The 18,511-nt window shown below is 39.2% G+C and overlaps 1 protein-coding gene across 1 annotated transcript in view; it reads right to left on the bottom strand.

Annotated features, from left to right (window-relative positions):
* Positions 1–18,511, bottom strand: part of LOC122478401 (ankyrin repeat domain-containing protein 26-like) — a 48,053-nt gene that overhangs the window by 13,098 nt on the left and 16,444 nt on the right. Inside the window, exons 9-12 of the mRNA XM_043572039.1 lie at positions 16,039–16,109; positions 15,614–15,707; positions 11,172–11,224; positions 10,738–10,831 (exon numbers count right to left, since the gene is read on the bottom strand). Of these exons, the coding sequence (XP_043427974.1) occupies positions 10,738–10,831; positions 11,172–11,224; positions 15,614–15,707; positions 16,039–16,109 (312 nt within the window). The remainder of the gene's footprint in view (positions 1–10,737; positions 10,832–11,171; positions 11,225–15,613; positions 15,708–16,038; positions 16,110–18,511) is intronic.

Raw genomic sequence — 18,511 nt, 5'->3', positions numbered from 1 at the left:
CAAGTCTAGGTGACAAAACGCGATTCTGCCTTGCTCTGTATCTCAGGCTGCTAACTTGGAATCTAGCTCCCCGTCTAGTGAGGAAGCCTAGGCCACAAAGAGAGTCTAGGTGTGTCAGTTTAAGTGTTTCTGCTGCCTCCTGAACTGAAGTCCCAGACAACAGCCAGCACCAACCACCAGACGTTAGTGAACAAATCTTCAAATGGATCCAACCCCAAACCTTTCAGTTGCCCCACCTGAAGCTGAGCGGGGCAGAGACTAGCTGTCCTGGCCACACTTTTCCTAACAGATTTGTGAACAAAAGAAATCTAACCTTTGGGGAGTGTGTTAAGAAAAAAACAAAAACGATAAATTGAAATGTGGATTAAAAAAAAGAGATAAGATACATAAACTTGTATAGGAGAAATTGGTCTCCATTAAAGTAGGATGTAATAAATGTTAAGATTAATTTATTAACAACCAATGGTGCTAATGAGAAGAAGCAGATAACTAGAAGCAAGATCTAAGAAGTTTTTCTCTCAGTTTTTCCCCAGCTAGGATCATATTAACTGCTCATTTTCCATATATGGCCTTTATTATGTTGAGGTATGGTTCCTCTAAGCCTACTTTGTTGAAGTTTATATCATGAATGGATGTTATAGTTTGTCAAATTCTTTTTCTGCATCTATTGCAATGATATGACTTTATGCTTTTTTGAAAATTAATAGGAGGTATCACATTCATTGATTTGCAAATATTGAACCACCCCTGCAAACCAGGGATAAATCCCATTTGGTTACAGTGAATGATAGAATGATTTTTTTAATGTTTATTTATTTTGGAGAAGGAGCACAAGCAGGGGAGGGACAGAGAGAGAGGGAAATACAGAATCTGAAATAGGCTCCAGGGTCCAAGCTGTCAACAGAGCCTGACACTGGGCTCAAACCGACGGACCATGAGATCATAACCTGAGCTGAAATTGGATGCTTACCTCACTAAGCCACCCAGCTGCCTCTGCCCCTGGTGAATGATTTTTTAATGTATTGTTGGAATCAGTTTGCTTATTTTGTTGAAGATTTTTGCATGTTCATCAGAGATGCTGGCCTGTAATTCTCTCTGTGGTGTCTTTATCTGGTTTTGGTATCACGGTAAAGCTGGCATAGAATAAATTTGGAAGTTTCCCTTCCTTTTATGTTTTTCTGGAACAATTTGAAAAGGACAGGTTAAATTTTTTTTTTTTTTGTATTAGCTCTTCTTTACATGTTAAAATTTACGTCTGAATTCATCTGGTCCTAGACTTGTGTTTGTTGAGAGTTTTTTGATTCCTGATTCAGTTTCCTTGCTGGTTATTGATTTTTTTTCAAAGTTTCTATTTCTTCTTGTTTTACTTTGGTAAGTTATATATTTCCAGGAATTTATTCAATTCTTCTAAGTTGTCCAACTTGTTGGCATACATTTTTCCACAATATTCTCTCATAAATGTTTGTATTTCTGTGGTGTTGGTTCTTATTTCTAGTCTCATATTTGTGGTTTCATTTATTTTGTTTTTTTCTATTTTCTTGTTGATTACTCTGGCTAACAACTTATCAGTTTTATTAATTTTTACAAAGAACCAGCTCTAGGTTTCATTGATTTGTTCTAGTATTATCTGTTTTTTGTTTGTCTATCATTCATTTCTGCTTTAATTTCTTTTTTTAATTTTATTTTGAGAAAGACCACACATGAGTGGGGGATGGGCAGAGAGAGAGAGTGAGAGAGAGAAGGAAAGAGAGAATCCCAGACAGGTTCCATGCTGCCAGCAGAGAGCCTAACATGGGGCTCGATCTCGCAACTGTGAGATCATGACCTGAGCCAAAATCGAGAGTCAGACACTTAACCAGTTAAGCCACCCAAGGGCCCCCTGCTCTCATCATTATTACTTGCTTTCTTCTGTTGGCTTCAGGCTTCATTTGTTGTTCTTTTTCTAGCTCCTTTAGGTGTAAGGTTAGGTTGTTTGAAATTTTTCTTGCCCCTTGAAGTAGGCTTATATTGCTATGTACTTCCCTCTTAGGACCACTTTTGCAGGATCTCAAAGGTTTCAGACCATTGTTTTTTTTTGTTTTTTTTTTCATTTCCATTTGTATACACGTATTTTTTTTAAGTTTCTTCTTGTATCTCTTGCTTAACCCATTGCAGTGTAGTACCACGTTATTTAACCTGCATGTATTGTTTTTAATAATTAAGGCCTTTTTTTTTTATCCATTCTTGAGAATAGTCCATGTATAGTTGAAAACAACGTGTATTCTGTTTTAAGATGGAACGTTCTGAAAAAAATCTCTTAAATCCAATCTGGTCCACTCTGTCATTCAAAGCCATTGTTTCTTTTTTTTTTTTTATTAAATATATGAAATTTATTGTCAAATTGGTTTCCATACAACACTCAGTGCTCATCTCAACAGGTGCCCTCCTCAATACCCATCACCCACCCTCCACTCCCTCCCACCCCCATCAGCCCTCAGTTTGTTCTCAGTTTTTAAGAGTGTCTTATGCTTTGGCTCTCTTCCACACTAACATCTTTTTTTTTCCTTCCCCTCCCCCATGGATTCCTGTTAAGTTTCTCAGGATCCACATAAGAGTGAACACATATGATATCTGTCTTTCTCGTATGGCTCAAAGCCATTGTTTCTTTGGTGATTTTCTGTTAAGATGTATTTTTTGGTGATTTTTTTGTTAAGATATGTTGATGTAAATGGGGTGTTAAAGTACCCTATTACTGTCTTATTATCAATTAGTTCCTTTATGTTGGTTATTGTTTTATGTACTTGAGTGCTCTCATGGTGGGTGCATAAATATTTACAATTGTTAGATCTTCCTATTGGATTGTACCCTTTATTATGGTACAGTAGCATTCTTTGGCTCTTGCTACAGTCTTTGTTTTTGGTTTATTTATTTCGAGGGAGACAGAGTTGGGGAGGGACATAGAAAGGGGGAGAGAAAATTTCAAGCAGCCTCCATGCTGTCAGCCTGGAACCCAACATGGGGCTCAAAGCCACCAGCATAAGATCATGACCTGAGCCAAGACCTAGTCAGTCGCTCAAATGACTGAGGCACCCAGGTGCCCCACAGTCTTTGTTTTAAGGACTCTTTTGTCTAACAAAAGTATCACTATTTTTTCTTTTAACGTGATAAATTTTTCTCCATCCCCTCGCTTTCATTTTTTTTAATAGAATTTATTGTCAACTTGGCTAATATACAGTGTGTATAGTGTGCTCTTGGTTTTGGGAGTAGATTCCCGTGGTTCATCACTTATAGACAACACCCAGGGCTCATCCCAAAAAGTGCCCTCCTCAATGCCCACCACCCACTTTCCCTTCTTACCCACCGCCCCCCATCAACCCTCTATTTGTTCTCTACATTCGAGAGTCTCCTAAGGTTTGCCCCTCTCCTTCTCTGTTTGTAACTATTTTTCCCCTTCCCTTCCCCCACCGTCTTCTGTTACATTTCTCAAGTTCCACATAGGAGCAAAAACATATGATATCTGTCTTTCGGTGACTTATTTCATGTAGCATAATACCTTCTAGTTCCATCCATATTGCAAGAGATAGCACGATTTCACTCTTTCTCCTTGCCAGGTAGTATTTCAGTGTATATATAAACCACATCTCTTTATCCATTTATCAGTTGATGGGCATTTAGGCTTTTTCCAGAATTTGGCTATTGTTGAAAGCACTGCTATAGACACTGGAGTACATGTGCCCCTATGAATCAGCACTCCTGTATCCTTTGCATAAATTCCCAGTAGTGCTATTGAGGGGTCGTAGGGTAGTTTGATTTTCAATTGTTTTGAGGAACGTACGCACTGTTTTCCAGAGGGGCTGCACCAGTTTGCATTACCACCAACAGTGCAAGCATCCCCTCACTTTCAATCTGCAGGTGCCTTTATGTCTAAAATGAGGCTTTTACAGGCAGCATACAGATGGGTCTTGTTTTTTAATCCATCCTGTCACCCTAGGTCTTTTGGTTGGAGTGTTTATTCCATTTATATCCAAAGTAATTATTGACAGGTATGTATTTATTGTCATTTTACTACTTGTTTTGTGGTTGTTTCTGGAGATTTTCTCAAATCCTTTATTCTTTTTCTCCCTTTGATGTCTTTCTAATTTGCTTTCATGATATATTTGGATTTCTTTCTCTTTATTCTTTGCATGGTTATTAGTGGGTTTTGGTATATGATAAGCATTAATTTGTATATCACCTCTTCTGCGTGTAGCAGTCTATATTAAGTTGATGGTCACTTAAGTTAGAGCTCATTTTTTTTCTCCTCCCCATGTTTTGATAAGCTATTATATTGTACATCCTTTTTTGGGGCATTCCTTGAAGATTTTTTTTTTTTACAGAAACATACATTTTTTTACTGCTTTTACATTTCCTGCCTTTATACTGTCACTTTTGATCTCTCCTTTCCACTCAGAGTCCCCGATAATATTTCTTACAGGCTGATTTAGTGGTCACAAACTCCTTCCATTTTTGTTTGAGAAATTCTTTATCTCTCCTTCTATTATGAATGATAGCCTTACTGGATAGAGTATATTTGGCTGCAGATTCTTCTCATTCAGCACTTTGAATATATCATGCCATTTCCTTCTGCCTTGCAAAGTTTCTGTTGAAAAATCTCCTGCTAGCCTTGTGGGTTTTCCCTTGGAAGTGAATGTCTTATTTTGCTGCTTTTAAGATTTGTAGCAGTGGGGCGCCTTCGTGGCTCAGTCTGTGAAGCATGACTTGATCTTAGCTCAAGTGGTGACCTTGCAGTTCGTGCGTTTAAGCCCTCCAGTGGGCTCTGCGCTGACAGCACAGAGTGCCTGGGATTCTCTCTCTCTCTCTCTCTCTCTCTCTCACTCTGTCTCTCTCTCTGCCACTCCCCTGCTTGTGTCTGCGTTTTGTCACGGAAATAAAAAAAAAAAAAAACAAAAGCAAAAACAAAACACTAAAAAAAAAGATGTTAGCAGTATATTTTGCAAATTTAATTACAATATGTCTTGGGTGTTGATTTTGATGGAAGTTCTCTGTGCCTCCTGGATCTGGATGTCTGTTTTCTTCTCCACATTATGGAATTTTTCAGTTATTGTGTCTTCAAATCAGTTATCTGTCCCCTTCTCTCTGTCTTCTTCTTCTGGGACTCCTATCATATGAATGTTCTTACATTTGACGGAGTCACCGAGTGCCTTAAGTCTATTCTTGCATTGGATAATTCTTCTTTGTCTTCTTCAGCTTCACTGCTTTCCATTACTCTGTCTTCTAGGTCATTAATTTGTTCCTCTGCTTCTTCCAGCTTGCTGTTAATTTTTACTGCACTCTTCATCTCTGATTCTTCAACTCTTTTATGTCTGTGGTAAGGGTCTCTCGGATGTCTTCCATTCTTTTCTCAAGTCCAGTGAATATCCTTATGATCATGGTTTTAAATTCTCCATTAGGCGTGTTATTTACATCTGTCCCATTTAGGTCTCTGGCCACGGCCTTATCCTGTCCTTTCATTTGGGATAAATGCTTCTGTCTTTTCCTTTTGTCTAAGTATCTGCCAGCTTCTGTGTGTTAGAGAAGCCAGTTATGTCACCTGCTCCCGAAAGTAATGGACTTAGGAAAAAGACGTCGTGTAATGCCCAGGGTCTAGCACTTCAGGCAGTGTCACCAGTGTGTGCTGCATGTGTTCTGCTCTTGTGTTCTGGCTATGCTATCCTTTAGGCCAGTCGTCTGCAGAGGCTCTCCTTGCCTGGTCTGGTGAGTGTTTGGTCCCTGGCCTGAATGTAGCGGGTTTTAACTAGGTGTGCTCTGGTCTGCTTATGAAATGAGACCTGTCACCACCTCTACTGGAACTGAGGCCAAGGGAAGCTCTCTGGTTGGGAGATGTGGTGTGGGCAGGCATTTGTCCTGGTCTTCTGGGGGAGGGGTCTGCTGTGCTGGGACTCAAGCAAGAGTGATTGAGAAAGGTAGTTCCACCAGAGTGCAAGGGGGTGGTGTTTGGTGTAAGCAAGTTAGGTAACCAGTGTTAGCAATGCACTGCTTCCTGCAGGTGGCTTTATGTTTGTGGTGAGGGGCAGGAGAAGGAGTTGGTGCCAGCCAGCGGCTTTGTTCCTACAGACAGGTCTCTCTGAACTTTGCCCCTGAGGGACATGCTCTGAGAAGAGCAACTAATCTCCCCACTGTGTGCCCCAGGCACTCTTCAGACCACTGTACCCACGCTATATGCTCCCACGTTGTTTGCCTGCCCTCTGTCCATGAGCAGTGGAGTACCTCAGGGCTCTAAACCAGCTAAATCGGATGCCCTTGAAAACTCCAGACTTTACACACTACTGGTTGCAAGAACTCACGAAATGCAGGCCCTCTTGTTTTCCAAGCCAGTGGCTATGGGGAAATGTTCTCTTTGTGCGTTCCCCTGTGCATTTCTCTCTCTCACCCTTACCCACAACCTCGACTCCCTCCCCTCTGCAGAACCCAGGATCTGTTTCTCTTCTAGACGACATTTCTGCATCAAGGACCTTCTTTGATGTGGCCTCTTCTCTCCCTTTTGTTGTGGAGTTTGTTCTGTCAGTCTTCAGGTCGATTTCTGGGGTTTTTAGGGTGAGCTGATTGTTATCTAGTTGTATTCGTGGGATGAGGCAAGCCTAGAGTCCTCCTACTCCTCTGCCTTCTTCCTGTCTCTAAGATCTTTTTCTAAGATTCCCTTCAATTCCAACAATTCTTACAAGTAGACAGGAATGCCTCTTTAGAATGTCCCCTCAGGTTAAGGTAGAAGCACAGAGACCTACAATTTGAAGCACAATAGTTGAAAAACTAGAAAGAGTCAATTTGATAACCAAAATTGGGCCTTTGGTCTGATTTCAATGAAAGGAAATAGGAAGCTTTGAGTATTTTTTAATCCATTGAATACTCAATCTTCATTCTCCTTTCCTCAGTGAGGAAATAAAGAGAATGTCATGGAATCATTTTTCATCTTTTCAGTAGCAAAACAAATGTATTGTCCTTTAGCACTACTTAAATTAACTCCACATTCTCCTTTACCTTACTTCAACCTTGTTTGTGTGGGAAGGTAAGATCACTTCATCTTTGTGTTGTCCCACAATGCTTCTCCATATCATACAAGTTGGCTTCAAAAGTTTGTTGTCATTCAAATTACCAATCTAGTATTTGTCTCTGATAAATCAACTTAATACTACCGCAATTTGTACAGCTGTATTGTTTTAATGATATAATGTTTATTCCATTAATTATACGCTGAGCTAAAACATATAGCTAAGCATATCTTTCTATTCAAGTGAAAGAAGGGAAACAGGCTGCTGTGTTTTCCAAGAAAGTATGATCTGTGCCAAGCACAGGATTAACACCAGTGTTACACACAAGAACCAGGTCAGAAGAGGATCCCATTGTGAATTGCAAGATGATGGGTTAGCAAGATTGCTTAACAGGAAAGAGGAATAGCCTAGAGTTAATCTTTTCCTTCCTAGATGGTGAAAACTATGGATGAGTCTATGCATTATAATGAGATAATAAAATATAATGAAGTAAATGTTAGTAGACTGAGTCAAAAGATCCTATGGCCAAGATTTGATGGAAATGAAAGTGGGCAGCACTGACTGAGACACTAAAAGTTTGCCTCAACCTCTCAGGTCATGATCCCAGGTCATGGGATCAAGACCCCTGTCAGCCTCCACACTAAGTGTGAAGCCTGCTAAAATTCTCTCGTGTCTCTCTCTCTCTCTCTCTCTCTCTCTCTCTCTCTCTTTCTCTCCCTACACACCCCCTCGTCCTGCTTGTGCCCGCTCTAAAAAATATATAAATATAAATAAATAAATTAAACAAATAAATAAATAGAAGTCTGAACACACTAAAGAAAGAGCATTTTATCTTTTTGAGCCTGACTTCACATCGAGTCATGGGGTCAGCAAGGCAAAGGCTGGCAAAAGGGTCCTTCAAGAAACAAAAATCTCTATAGGAGCAAAGTTTAGTTCTACTGCATTGACTTTTTATTATTACATAAGTGACTGGTAATTTGCAAGATAACTAGGAAAAAGTTTTCATAAAATTTGTTATGGTACTGGCATAAGGACAGACATATAGATCAATGTATTAACATTGAGAATCTAAACATAAATTCTCACATTATAGTGAACTGATTTTCCACAAGGGTGACAGACAATTAAATGGAATAAGACTAGCCTTTGTAACAAACGGTACTGGGGCAAATGGATATCCACATGCAAAGCAATAAAATCAGACCTCTACCCCATAGCATATATACAAAATTAACTTAAAATCTAAGAGCTAAAATGATAAAACTCTTAGAAAAAAGCTTATGTGTATATGTTTATGACTGGATTTGACAATGATTTCTTAGACATGACACCAAAAGACAAAAGCAGATTAAGTTTACTTCATCAAAATTAAAAAGTACTATGCTTCAAATATCACCATCAAGAAAGTGAAAGGCAAGTGACTAAACAGGGGAAAATACCTGAAAATCCCATATCTACTAAGGGATTTGCATGTAGGACATTTAAATAACTCTTCCAATAATGAAAAGACAATCCAATATAAAAACGGGCAAAAGAATGGATTAGTTCTTTAAAGACGATACAGAAATGGATAATAATCACGTTAAAAGGGAGATGTTTGGGGTTCCTGGGTGGCTCAGTCAGTTAAGCTTCTGACTTGGGCTCAGGTCACGATCTCACGGTTCGTGGGTTCGAGCCCCGCATTGGGCTCTGTGCTGACAGCTGGGAGGGAGCCTTGAGCCTGTTTCAGATTCTGTGTCTCCCTCTCTCTGACCCTCCCCTGTTCACGCTCTGTCTTCCCTGTCTCAAAAATGAGTAAAACGTTAAAAAAATAAAAAAAGAAGATGTGAGATATATATATATATATATATATATATATATATATATATATATATTCCATGGAGTATTACTCAGCAATCAAAAAAAAAGGAATCTTGCCATTTGTAACTACGTGTATGGAACTGGAGCGTATTATGCTAAGTGAAATTAGTAGGAGAAAGACAAAAATCATATAACTGCTCTCGTATGAGGACTTTAAGAGACAAAACAGATGAACAAAAGGGAAGGGAAACAAAAATAATATAAAAACAGGGAGGAGGACAAACACAGGAGACTCATAAATATGGAGAAAAAACTGAGGGTTGCTGGAGGGGTTGTGGGAGGGGGGATGTGCTAAATGGGCAAGGGGCATTAAGGAATCTACTCCTGAAATCATTGCTTCACTAAATGCTAACTAATTGGGATGCAAATTAAAAAATATATATAACTAAAGATACAACAAAAAGAGTAACGCCCCCCGCCCCACCAAAAAATTTCTCAACCCAGGAAGCCTCTGGTTGGGGATTCAGGAGATAAGGACCTTCTAGAGAAGGTCAGAGCAATGGACTGAGTTGGCTGAAAGCTATCTAAGTTTTTGTTTCATAGGGAACACCTTAAAGTGGCAGACAATTTCATGCCATAACCTTAATTCCTTTCTATAGGGATACACAGAAAATCCCTCGTTATTCTTTAATAAGCTTCATCAGTTTCGGATATCCTTACAAATTTTAGTTTTTGAGACCTTAAAGATTTCTGTAGGACACAGTAGCAGGACAACGCCTAGCACTCTCATTCATAGAAGACTGATCAACAGAGAGTCATGTTACTCACATGAAAAGTTCCCTGTTACTATGTGACTCATTTATAAGACGTCCAGAAAAGAAAATAATTTTCAATGTCTCTTCAGCCACAAAAAGGACCAGTCAACAGAATGTTCTAATTCCCCTGACGGGTATAGCTGTCTAATGAAACTTGCATGTATATTATATAGCTTTTGCGACTGACAGAAACGAGTTGGTCAGTGTATCTACCTCATTGGTCCCACTTAGGATGTACAATGAGAATCCTACAAAGGAGGGTGAGAGTGGGATGACATTCACTGTTCTGCTTGGAAAACAGTTGGGGTTTCACGACATATGAATAAATGAGAATCCTGAATGGCACATTAGTCTTTTCTGAGATTGAATTGTGAAATCTCTGAAAGGCTGATTAACTCAAGTGAGTGAAAAAAGAAAATGAGTTTCTGAACTTTCAATGGTAGGAGCACTATGTTACTAGGTAAGACCCTGACAGAGCAGCCATTTCTCCTTTTTCACTGGCGTTTCTTTTCCTTTACAAAATCCAACAAAGAGAAAAGTCCATTCCCTTGAGAAGGACGTTTGCATAACGACCTGCTAGTCATTCTTGATGAAGAGAATAAATTGCACACTTGTAATTACAAATTACAACAAATCATCATTAAAATAACCCCTTCTCAAACTCTCACTGAAGGGTTGAGACTACAAGAGAAAGTCAGATTTCAAGATGACATGATCACTCAAAGCGTGCGGAAGTTTGAAACATGCTGAAAAATATTAACAGGGACTCTCACACATCCGTACGCCAACGTTCACAGCAGCATTATTAACAGTAGCCAAAAGGTGGACTAAACCAAATGCTCACTGTGGTATATATAAAATGTTGCTTTTTTAGACTCTCACAATGTTTTTATGAAAATCTCACTATAAACATCATTATGAGTTCAATCAATTTCATCTCTATAGGAAAATTCCATCGCTAGTAGCAAATAGCAACAATATCAACCAAATATTTGGATAAGTGAGCCTTTCCATGTGATCCAAAACATTCTTATGTACTACTCCTAGTGAAATACAGATTCCTTTTCAGTAGGACAGACATTAAGCGACCAACTTACCAAACTTGTCTTTAACAAGTTGCTCGGAAGATTGTGAATGTGGGCCGCTTGTTGTTTGATGGTTTCTTCTGCCCTGGCATTTTGCACTTCTAGCCTAAAATGCAGACCTTAAGATAATTATTCTCACACATAAGTGTAAAACAATACCATATAATATCTGAACAAATGAGGGTCTTACAGAAATTCTTAAAATTGTATCAAGAGGAAGATTTGGGAATTGTGCCATTTTTCTCGTGTTTTGTGGATAAGGTGCAAAATAGAGAGATAATATCCCCAATTTTGCCTTTCAAAATAGCTCAAAGCTGGAATTTGTATCCAGCTTAACAATAATATACTGGCATAACAAGTATATTTCTCGTACTACACTGCTTATCTGCTGTATAAATAAGGTATTTTCTGTGAGGTTTAAATTATACTTTTGCATATGATCTTACGTCTTCTCCGCATATCTTATGTCCTTTGCCTCTCGATCCTTTGCCTCTTGCAACTAGAATAAAGAAAAAAAATAATTTTAACTACTGACAATCTAGTAAAACACCATCACCTGTTTTTGTAACCAAATGTTATTATTATTATTATTTTTTTTTACTTGGTGGGGCACAGAGAGACAGAGAGAGAGAACGCCCAAATGGGGAAGGGAGTCATAGAGAGAGACAGAGAAACTCATAAGCAGGCTCCAAGCTCAGGGTGAAGCCTGATGTGGGTCTCGGTCTCATGACCGGTCTCATGATGTGGAGTTTGGGATCATGACCTGAGCAGAAATTAAGAGTCAGGACGCTCAACCAACAAAGCCACCCAAGTGCCCCTGTAACTGAAATCTTATTGGACCCAGCCACACTCTCCCCTACACACTGATTGATGGCTACTTTTAGGTCATAACAAAAGAGTTCAGCTGCTACAACAGAGACTGTGGCCTACAAAGCCGAAAATGTTTCAATACTCTTCCAGAATAGTTAAACAAACTTACTCTCTTACAAAAACATAACGTTGTTAATGTTTATAAATTATATATGATCAGATAAACATACAAATGTATCTACTGGTCAAATGGAGGAAATATAGGAAATTACCTTATGGTAAACATTTCTGTTTTCATATTCCAAGCACTACATCAACTATGATTTTCAACATTCACATAGGTGAATGACATTCCTATTCTCGTGATTATGAAACTGAACATGCTATTTTCAGTGACAACGAGATATTTCATGGAAGAGTTTGACAAGCAATATCCTAGTAGGAGCCAGAAAGCCTGGGTCTGAATTCCCAATTCTGCTGGTTATGAGCTCTATGACCTTGAGCACACTCCCTAATACTTCCATGTCTCAGTCTTTGCATCTGTAAAATGAAGGTAATGACAGCACCTACTGGGGCACCTGAGTGGCTCAGTCGGTTCAGTGTGTTGCTTTTGATTTCTGCTCAGGACATGATCTCAGGCTCACGTGATTAAGCCCCACATCGGGCTCTACGTGGACAGCAAGGAGCCTGCTTGGAATTCTGTCTCTCTCTCTCTCTGTCTCTCTCTCTCTTTCTCACTCTCCCTACCTTCCCTTCCCCACAATCTGTCTCTCTCTCTCTCTCTTTGTCTCTCTCTCAAAATAAGGAACCTTAAAAAAATAATCTCAAAATAAATAATAATAGTATCTACCTAACTGGGATCTTGGTAATATAAATTTAGGAAATAATACATGAACAACTTAGAAGGGGACGTGGCACATAGTCAGCTCTAAGTGTATGCATTTAGCATGATTACTGTTGCTGTATTTTGCGTTCCAATACAATGAGATCGTTTAGGCAGGTGGCATGCCAATACAAGTGGCCCCGTATACAAACTATACTGAAGTTATTCTTCATATCACCACAAGTGGCAGCAAATGGGGAGGATGAGGCCCAGAGTCTCTCCTCAGTACTTCACACAACTTTCGCCAATGCCAGTAGCAAACAGTACTTATTTTTCCTCTTATACTACTTGCAACTAACATCCTCTCTATACCCTCAGTGGACAATGCTCACGGAGTAAAATACAAATAGCACCGCCTAGACTGAGTAGTAGATGCTTTACATGACCATCAGAGGCAAGGGAAAGCCACTGATATGGAAATAATGGAGTCTTACTAAACCAAATTTCCTCAATCATTTCATGCCCATACTGTTTACGTTAGGCTGCTTTAGCACGTACTCTGGTGAAGAGATTAAGGCTTTGTGGTAACAGCATATCAGAAAAGCTGGCCCCAGAGCTTTGCAGTTGGTAAAGTGCTACAAATCTGTAAATCCCAGCACCGGCTGCATAAGGAAGAAAGATTTTAATTTCTCCTTTTCTATTAACCATTTGCTTAAGTTTGAAACTTTCTCCATCTATAACACTGCTTCTCCCCTTGCAGTGGACTCGAACATTCTTTAGTGAATCATCTCATCCACAGATTCAAGTTTTCTTCACTTATTCCTTCTTTTACACTAAAATCTAACTTCCACTAAGAAAATTTGAGGGTCATAAAGGACCTTTTTTCAAAAAAAACTTTATTAAAGTCTTTATCCTGCTTCACTTCTCAGCAGCAGCTGAGAAAAATGATCATACCCTCACTCTGCGCTTCTAGCCCCACCTTATTTCTGAAGGACGGCAACCCCTGACATTAAGTCCTTGCCCCTTGCTATCTGTGTTTTGAATTGCTCTTAAGGCTTCAAAACCAGATTCGCTAATTCACATTTCCAGCTTTGGCCCTTTTACCTAGGCCACGTGTACTTTTCGCTCTTCCATCTAGGTGCTCACAGACAGCATCTCAACCGCGCACTCAAAAATCATTACTTTCCTAGCAGTGCTATTGCTGGCTCATAAAGACAGATACCATATGGTTTCACTCTTATGTGGATCCCGAGAAACTTAACAGGAACCCATGGGGGAGGGGAAGGAAAAAAAAAGAGGTTAGAGTGCGAGAGAGCCAAAGCATAAGAGACTGTTAAAAACTGAGAACAAACTGAGGGTTGATGGGGGGTGGGAGGGAGGAGAGGGTGGGTGATGGATATTGAGGAGGGCACCTTTTGGGATGAGCACTGGGTGTTGTATGGAAACCAATTTGTCGATAAATTTCATATAAAAAATCATTACTTGACATGGAGTACCTTTGTAGACAGCTAATCGTGTACATTTTATTTGGACTCTTTTCGGTGTTACTTTGAGTGTGTTTTTCTTATTGAGTCTTAGGGAGCACCCTTACCCTTAGGATGCTGACCAGCATACTTTGTCTCGCTTTTCCTTATAACACGACATTTATCACAAGGGCTGGATGATCACTGGTTTGCCTTTGTTTCCTTTTGAGTAATTTCTTCGTCCATAGAGATTTCAACTTACGGAAGTCTTCTGAAGTTCCTTTCAGACCCATACTTGACTATATTGTTAGGAAGGTTAAGTTGGCTAGAGCTACCTCTTCTTCCCAATCCAGATTCTTCACCTCAAAATTGTGTGCATCAAATATCTTCACCCAGGTAGCCCCTGGTTTGGGGATTCAGGAGATAAGGACCTTCTAGAGAAGTCAGAGCTATGGACTCAGTTGCCTGAAAGCTATCTAAGTTTTTGTTTCACAGGGAACACTTTAAAGTGGCAGGTAATTTCATGCCATAACCCTAATTCCTTTCTATAGAGATGTACAGAAAATCCCTCGTTATTCTTTAATAAGCTTCATCAGTTTCGGATATCCTTACCGATTTTAGTTTTTGAGACATTAATGATTTCTTTAGGACACAGTAGCAGGACAATGCCTAGCACCCTCATTCATAGGAGACTGATCAACCGAGTATCATATTACTCGCATGAAAAGTTCCCTATTACAATGTGACTCATTAATAAGACGTATAGAAAAGAAAGTAGTTTTCAATGTCCCTTTAGTCATAAAAAAGACCAGTCAACAGAATATTCTAGTTCCCCTGACGGGTATAGCTGCCTAATGAAACTTGCATGTATATTATATAGCTTTTGTGACTGACAGAAACGAGTTGGTCAGTGTATCTACCTCATTGCTCCCACTTAGGATGTACAATGAGAATCCTACAGAGGGTGAGAGTGGGATGACATTCACTGTTCCACTTGAAAACAGTTGTGGTTTCACTACATAAATTAGAATCTTGAATGGCACATTAGTCTTTTCTGAAATTGAATTCTGAAATCTCTGAAAGGCTGATTAACTCAAGTGAATGGAAAAAAAATGAGTTTCTGAACTTTCAATGGTAGGAGCACTATGTTACTAGGTAAGGCCCTGACAGAGCAGCCATTTCTCCTTTTTCACTGGCATTTCTTTTCCCTTACAAAATCCAACAAAGAAAAAAGGCTATTCTTTGGGAAGGACGTTTGCATAATGACCTGCTAGTCATTGTTGATGAAGAGAATAAGTTGCAAATTTGTAATTATAAATTACAACAGATCATCATTAAAAGAACTCTTTCTGAAACTCTCACTGAAGGGTTGGGTTTACAACAGAAAGTCAGAATGCCAGATGAAATGATCACTCAAAGACTGGGGACGTTTGAAACACGCTGAAAAATAGTAGCAGGGACTCACACATCTGTATGACAATGTTCACAGCACCTTTATATACAATAGCCAAAAGGAGGACTAAACCAAATGCTCACTGTGGTATATACAAAATGTTGCTCTTCTTAGATTCTCACAATATTTTTATTTAAATCTCACTACAAACATCATTACTTTATGAATTCAATCAACTTCATCTACATAGAAGAATTACATCACTAGTAGCAAGCAGAAACAATATCAACCAAATATTTTGATCAGTGAAAATTTCCATATGATCCAAAACATTCTTATGTACTACTACTAGTGACATAAGGATTCCTTTTCAGGACAATCATTAAGAGATCGACTTACCAAACTTGCCTTTAGCAAGTTGCTCTGAAGATCTTGAATTTGGGCCGCTTGATGTTTGATGGTTGCTTCTTGCCTGGCATTTTTAACCTTTAGCCTAAAATGCAGATCTTAAGATAATTATTCTCACACATAATTTTAAAACTGTATCGTGTAATTTCTGAACAAGTTGAGGGTATTACAGAAATTCTTAAAATTGTATCAAGAGGATGATTTGGCAATTGTGCCAATTTTCTCATTGTGTTTTGTGGTAATGGTGCAAAATTGAGAGATAAGATGCCAAAATTTTGCATTTCAAAATAGCTCAAAGCTGGAATTTGTATCCAGCTTAACAATGATATACTCGCATAACTAATACATTTCTCATAGTACACTCCTTATCTGCTTTATAAATAAACAAGTTATTTTCTGTGAGGTTTAAATTATACTTTAGCATATGATCTTTAATCTTCTCAGCGTATCTTTCGGCCTCTGCATGTCGTTCCTGTGCTTCTTGTAACTAAAATAAAGAAAAAATAATACTTTTAAATACTGTCAATCTAGTTGAACACCATCACCTGTTTCTGTAACTAAATGTTTGTTTTGTTTTGTTTTGTTTTGTTATTTTATACTTGAAAGAGAGACAGAGAAGGAGAGAGCACACACAAGTGGGAAGGGAGTCAGAGGGAGAGACAGAGAAAAAGGTAAGCAGGCTGCAAGCTCAGGGTGAAGCCTGATGTGGGGCTCGGTCTCATGACCGGTCTCATGATGTGGGGTTTGGGATCATGACCTGAGTGGAAATTAAGAGTCAGGACGCTCAACCAACTAAGCCGCCTAAGCACCCCTGTAACTAAAATCTTATTGGACCCAGCCACACTCTCCTCTACATGCTGAATGATGGCTACTTTTAGGTCATAACAAAAGAGTTCAGCTTCTACAACAGAGACTATGGCCTACAAAGCCGAAAACATTTCAATACTGGTACAGAATAGTTTACCAATCTTACTCTCCTACAAAAACATAACATTGTTAATGGTTTTAAATTATATATGATGAGATAAAAATACAAATGTATCTACTGGTCAAATGGAGGAAATATAGGAAATTACCTTATGGTAAACATTTCTGTTTTCATATTCCAAGCACCATATCAACTATGATTTTCAACATTCACATAGGTGAATGACATTGCTGTTCTCGTGATTATGAAACTGAACATGCTGTTTTCAGTGACAACGAGATATTTCATGGAAGAGTTTGACAAGCAGTATCCTAGTAGGAGCCAGAAAGCCTGGGTCTGAATTCCCAATTCTGCTGGTTATGAGCTGTATGACCTTAAGCACAGTACCTAAAACTTCCGTGTCTCAGTCTCTAAATCTGTAAGACGAAAGTAATAACAGCACCTACTGGGGTACCTGGGTGGCTCAGTCGGGTCAGCGTCTGGCTCTTGATTTCTGCTCAGGACATGATCTCAGGGTCACGTGATTGAGCCCCACATCCAGCTCTGCGTGGATAGCGAGGAGCCTGCTTGGCATTCTCTCTCTCTCTCTCTCTCTCTCTCTCTCTCTCTCTCTCTCTCTCTCTCTCCCTACCTCCTCTTCCCACAATCTCTCTCTGTCTCTCTCTCTGTCTCTCTCTGTCTCTCTCTCTCTCTCTCAAAATAAAGAATCTTATAAAAGTGATCTGAAAAATAAATAATAATAGGATCTACCTCACTGGGATCTTGGGAATATAAAATTAGGAAATAATACGTGAACAACTTAGAAGGGTACGTGGCACATAGTCAGCTCTAAGTGTATGCATTTAGCATGATTACTGTTGCTGTATTTTGCGTTCCAATACAATGAGATAGTTAAGGCAGGTGGCATGCCAATACAAGTGGTCCCCTATACAAATTATACTGAAGTCATTCTTCATACCACCGCAAGTGGCAGCAAATGGGGAGCATGAGGCCCAGAATCTCTCCTCAGTACTTCACACAACTTTTGCCAATGCCACTAGCAAACGGTACTTTTTTTTCCCCCCCGCTTATAATACTTTTAACTAACTCCCTCTCTATACTACTCAGTGGACAATACTCACGGACTACGGTACAAATAGCACCTCTTACATTGAGCAATAGATGCTTTACATGACCATCAGAGGCAAGGGAAAGCCACTGACATGGAGATAATGGAGTCTTGCTAAACCAAAGTTCCTCAATCATTTCATGCCCACACTGTTTACATTAGGCTGCTTTAGCAGGTACTCTGATGAGGAGATTAAGGCTTTGTGGTAACAACATATCAGAAAAGCTTGCCCCAGAGCTTTGCAGTTGGTAAAGTGCTACACATCTGTAAATCACAGCACCAGCTGCATTAAGGAAGAAAGATTTCAATTTCTCCTTTTCTATTAACCATTTGCTTAACTTTTGAAGCTTTGTCCATCTATCACGCTGCTTCTCCCCTTGCAGTGGACTTGAACATTCTTTAATGTATCGTCTCATCCACAGATTCAAGGTTTGTTCACTTATTTCCTTCTTTTACACTAAAATCTAACTTTCACTCCTATCATTCCACTAAGACATTTTGAGGGTCATCAAGAACCTCTTTTTTGTTTTTTAATTTTATTAAGGTCTCTATCCTGCTTCACTTTTCAGCAGCAGCTGAGAAAAATGACCATGCCCTCCCTCTGCTCTTTTAGCCACACCTTATTTCTGAAGGACGGCAACCCCTGACATTAAGTCCTTGCCCCTTGCTATCTGTGTTTTGAATTGCTCTTAAGGCTTCAAAACCAGATTCGCTAATTCACATTTCCAGCTTTGGCCCTTTTACCTAGGCCATGTGTACTTTTCGCTCTTCCATCTAGGTGCTCACAGACAACATCTCAACCGCGCACTCAAAAATCATTACTTTCCTAGCAGTGCTATTGCTGGCTCATAAA

This window comes from Prionailurus bengalensis, unplaced genomic scaffold (genome assembly GCF_016509475.1).
Source record: "Prionailurus bengalensis isolate Pbe53 unplaced genomic scaffold, Fcat_Pben_1.1_paternal_pri Un_scaffold_58, whole genome shotgun sequence".
Classification (NCBI taxonomy): Eukaryota; Metazoa; Chordata; class Mammalia; order Carnivora; family Felidae; genus Prionailurus; species Prionailurus bengalensis.
This window is presented reverse-complemented; position numbering and strand designations above follow the sequence as displayed.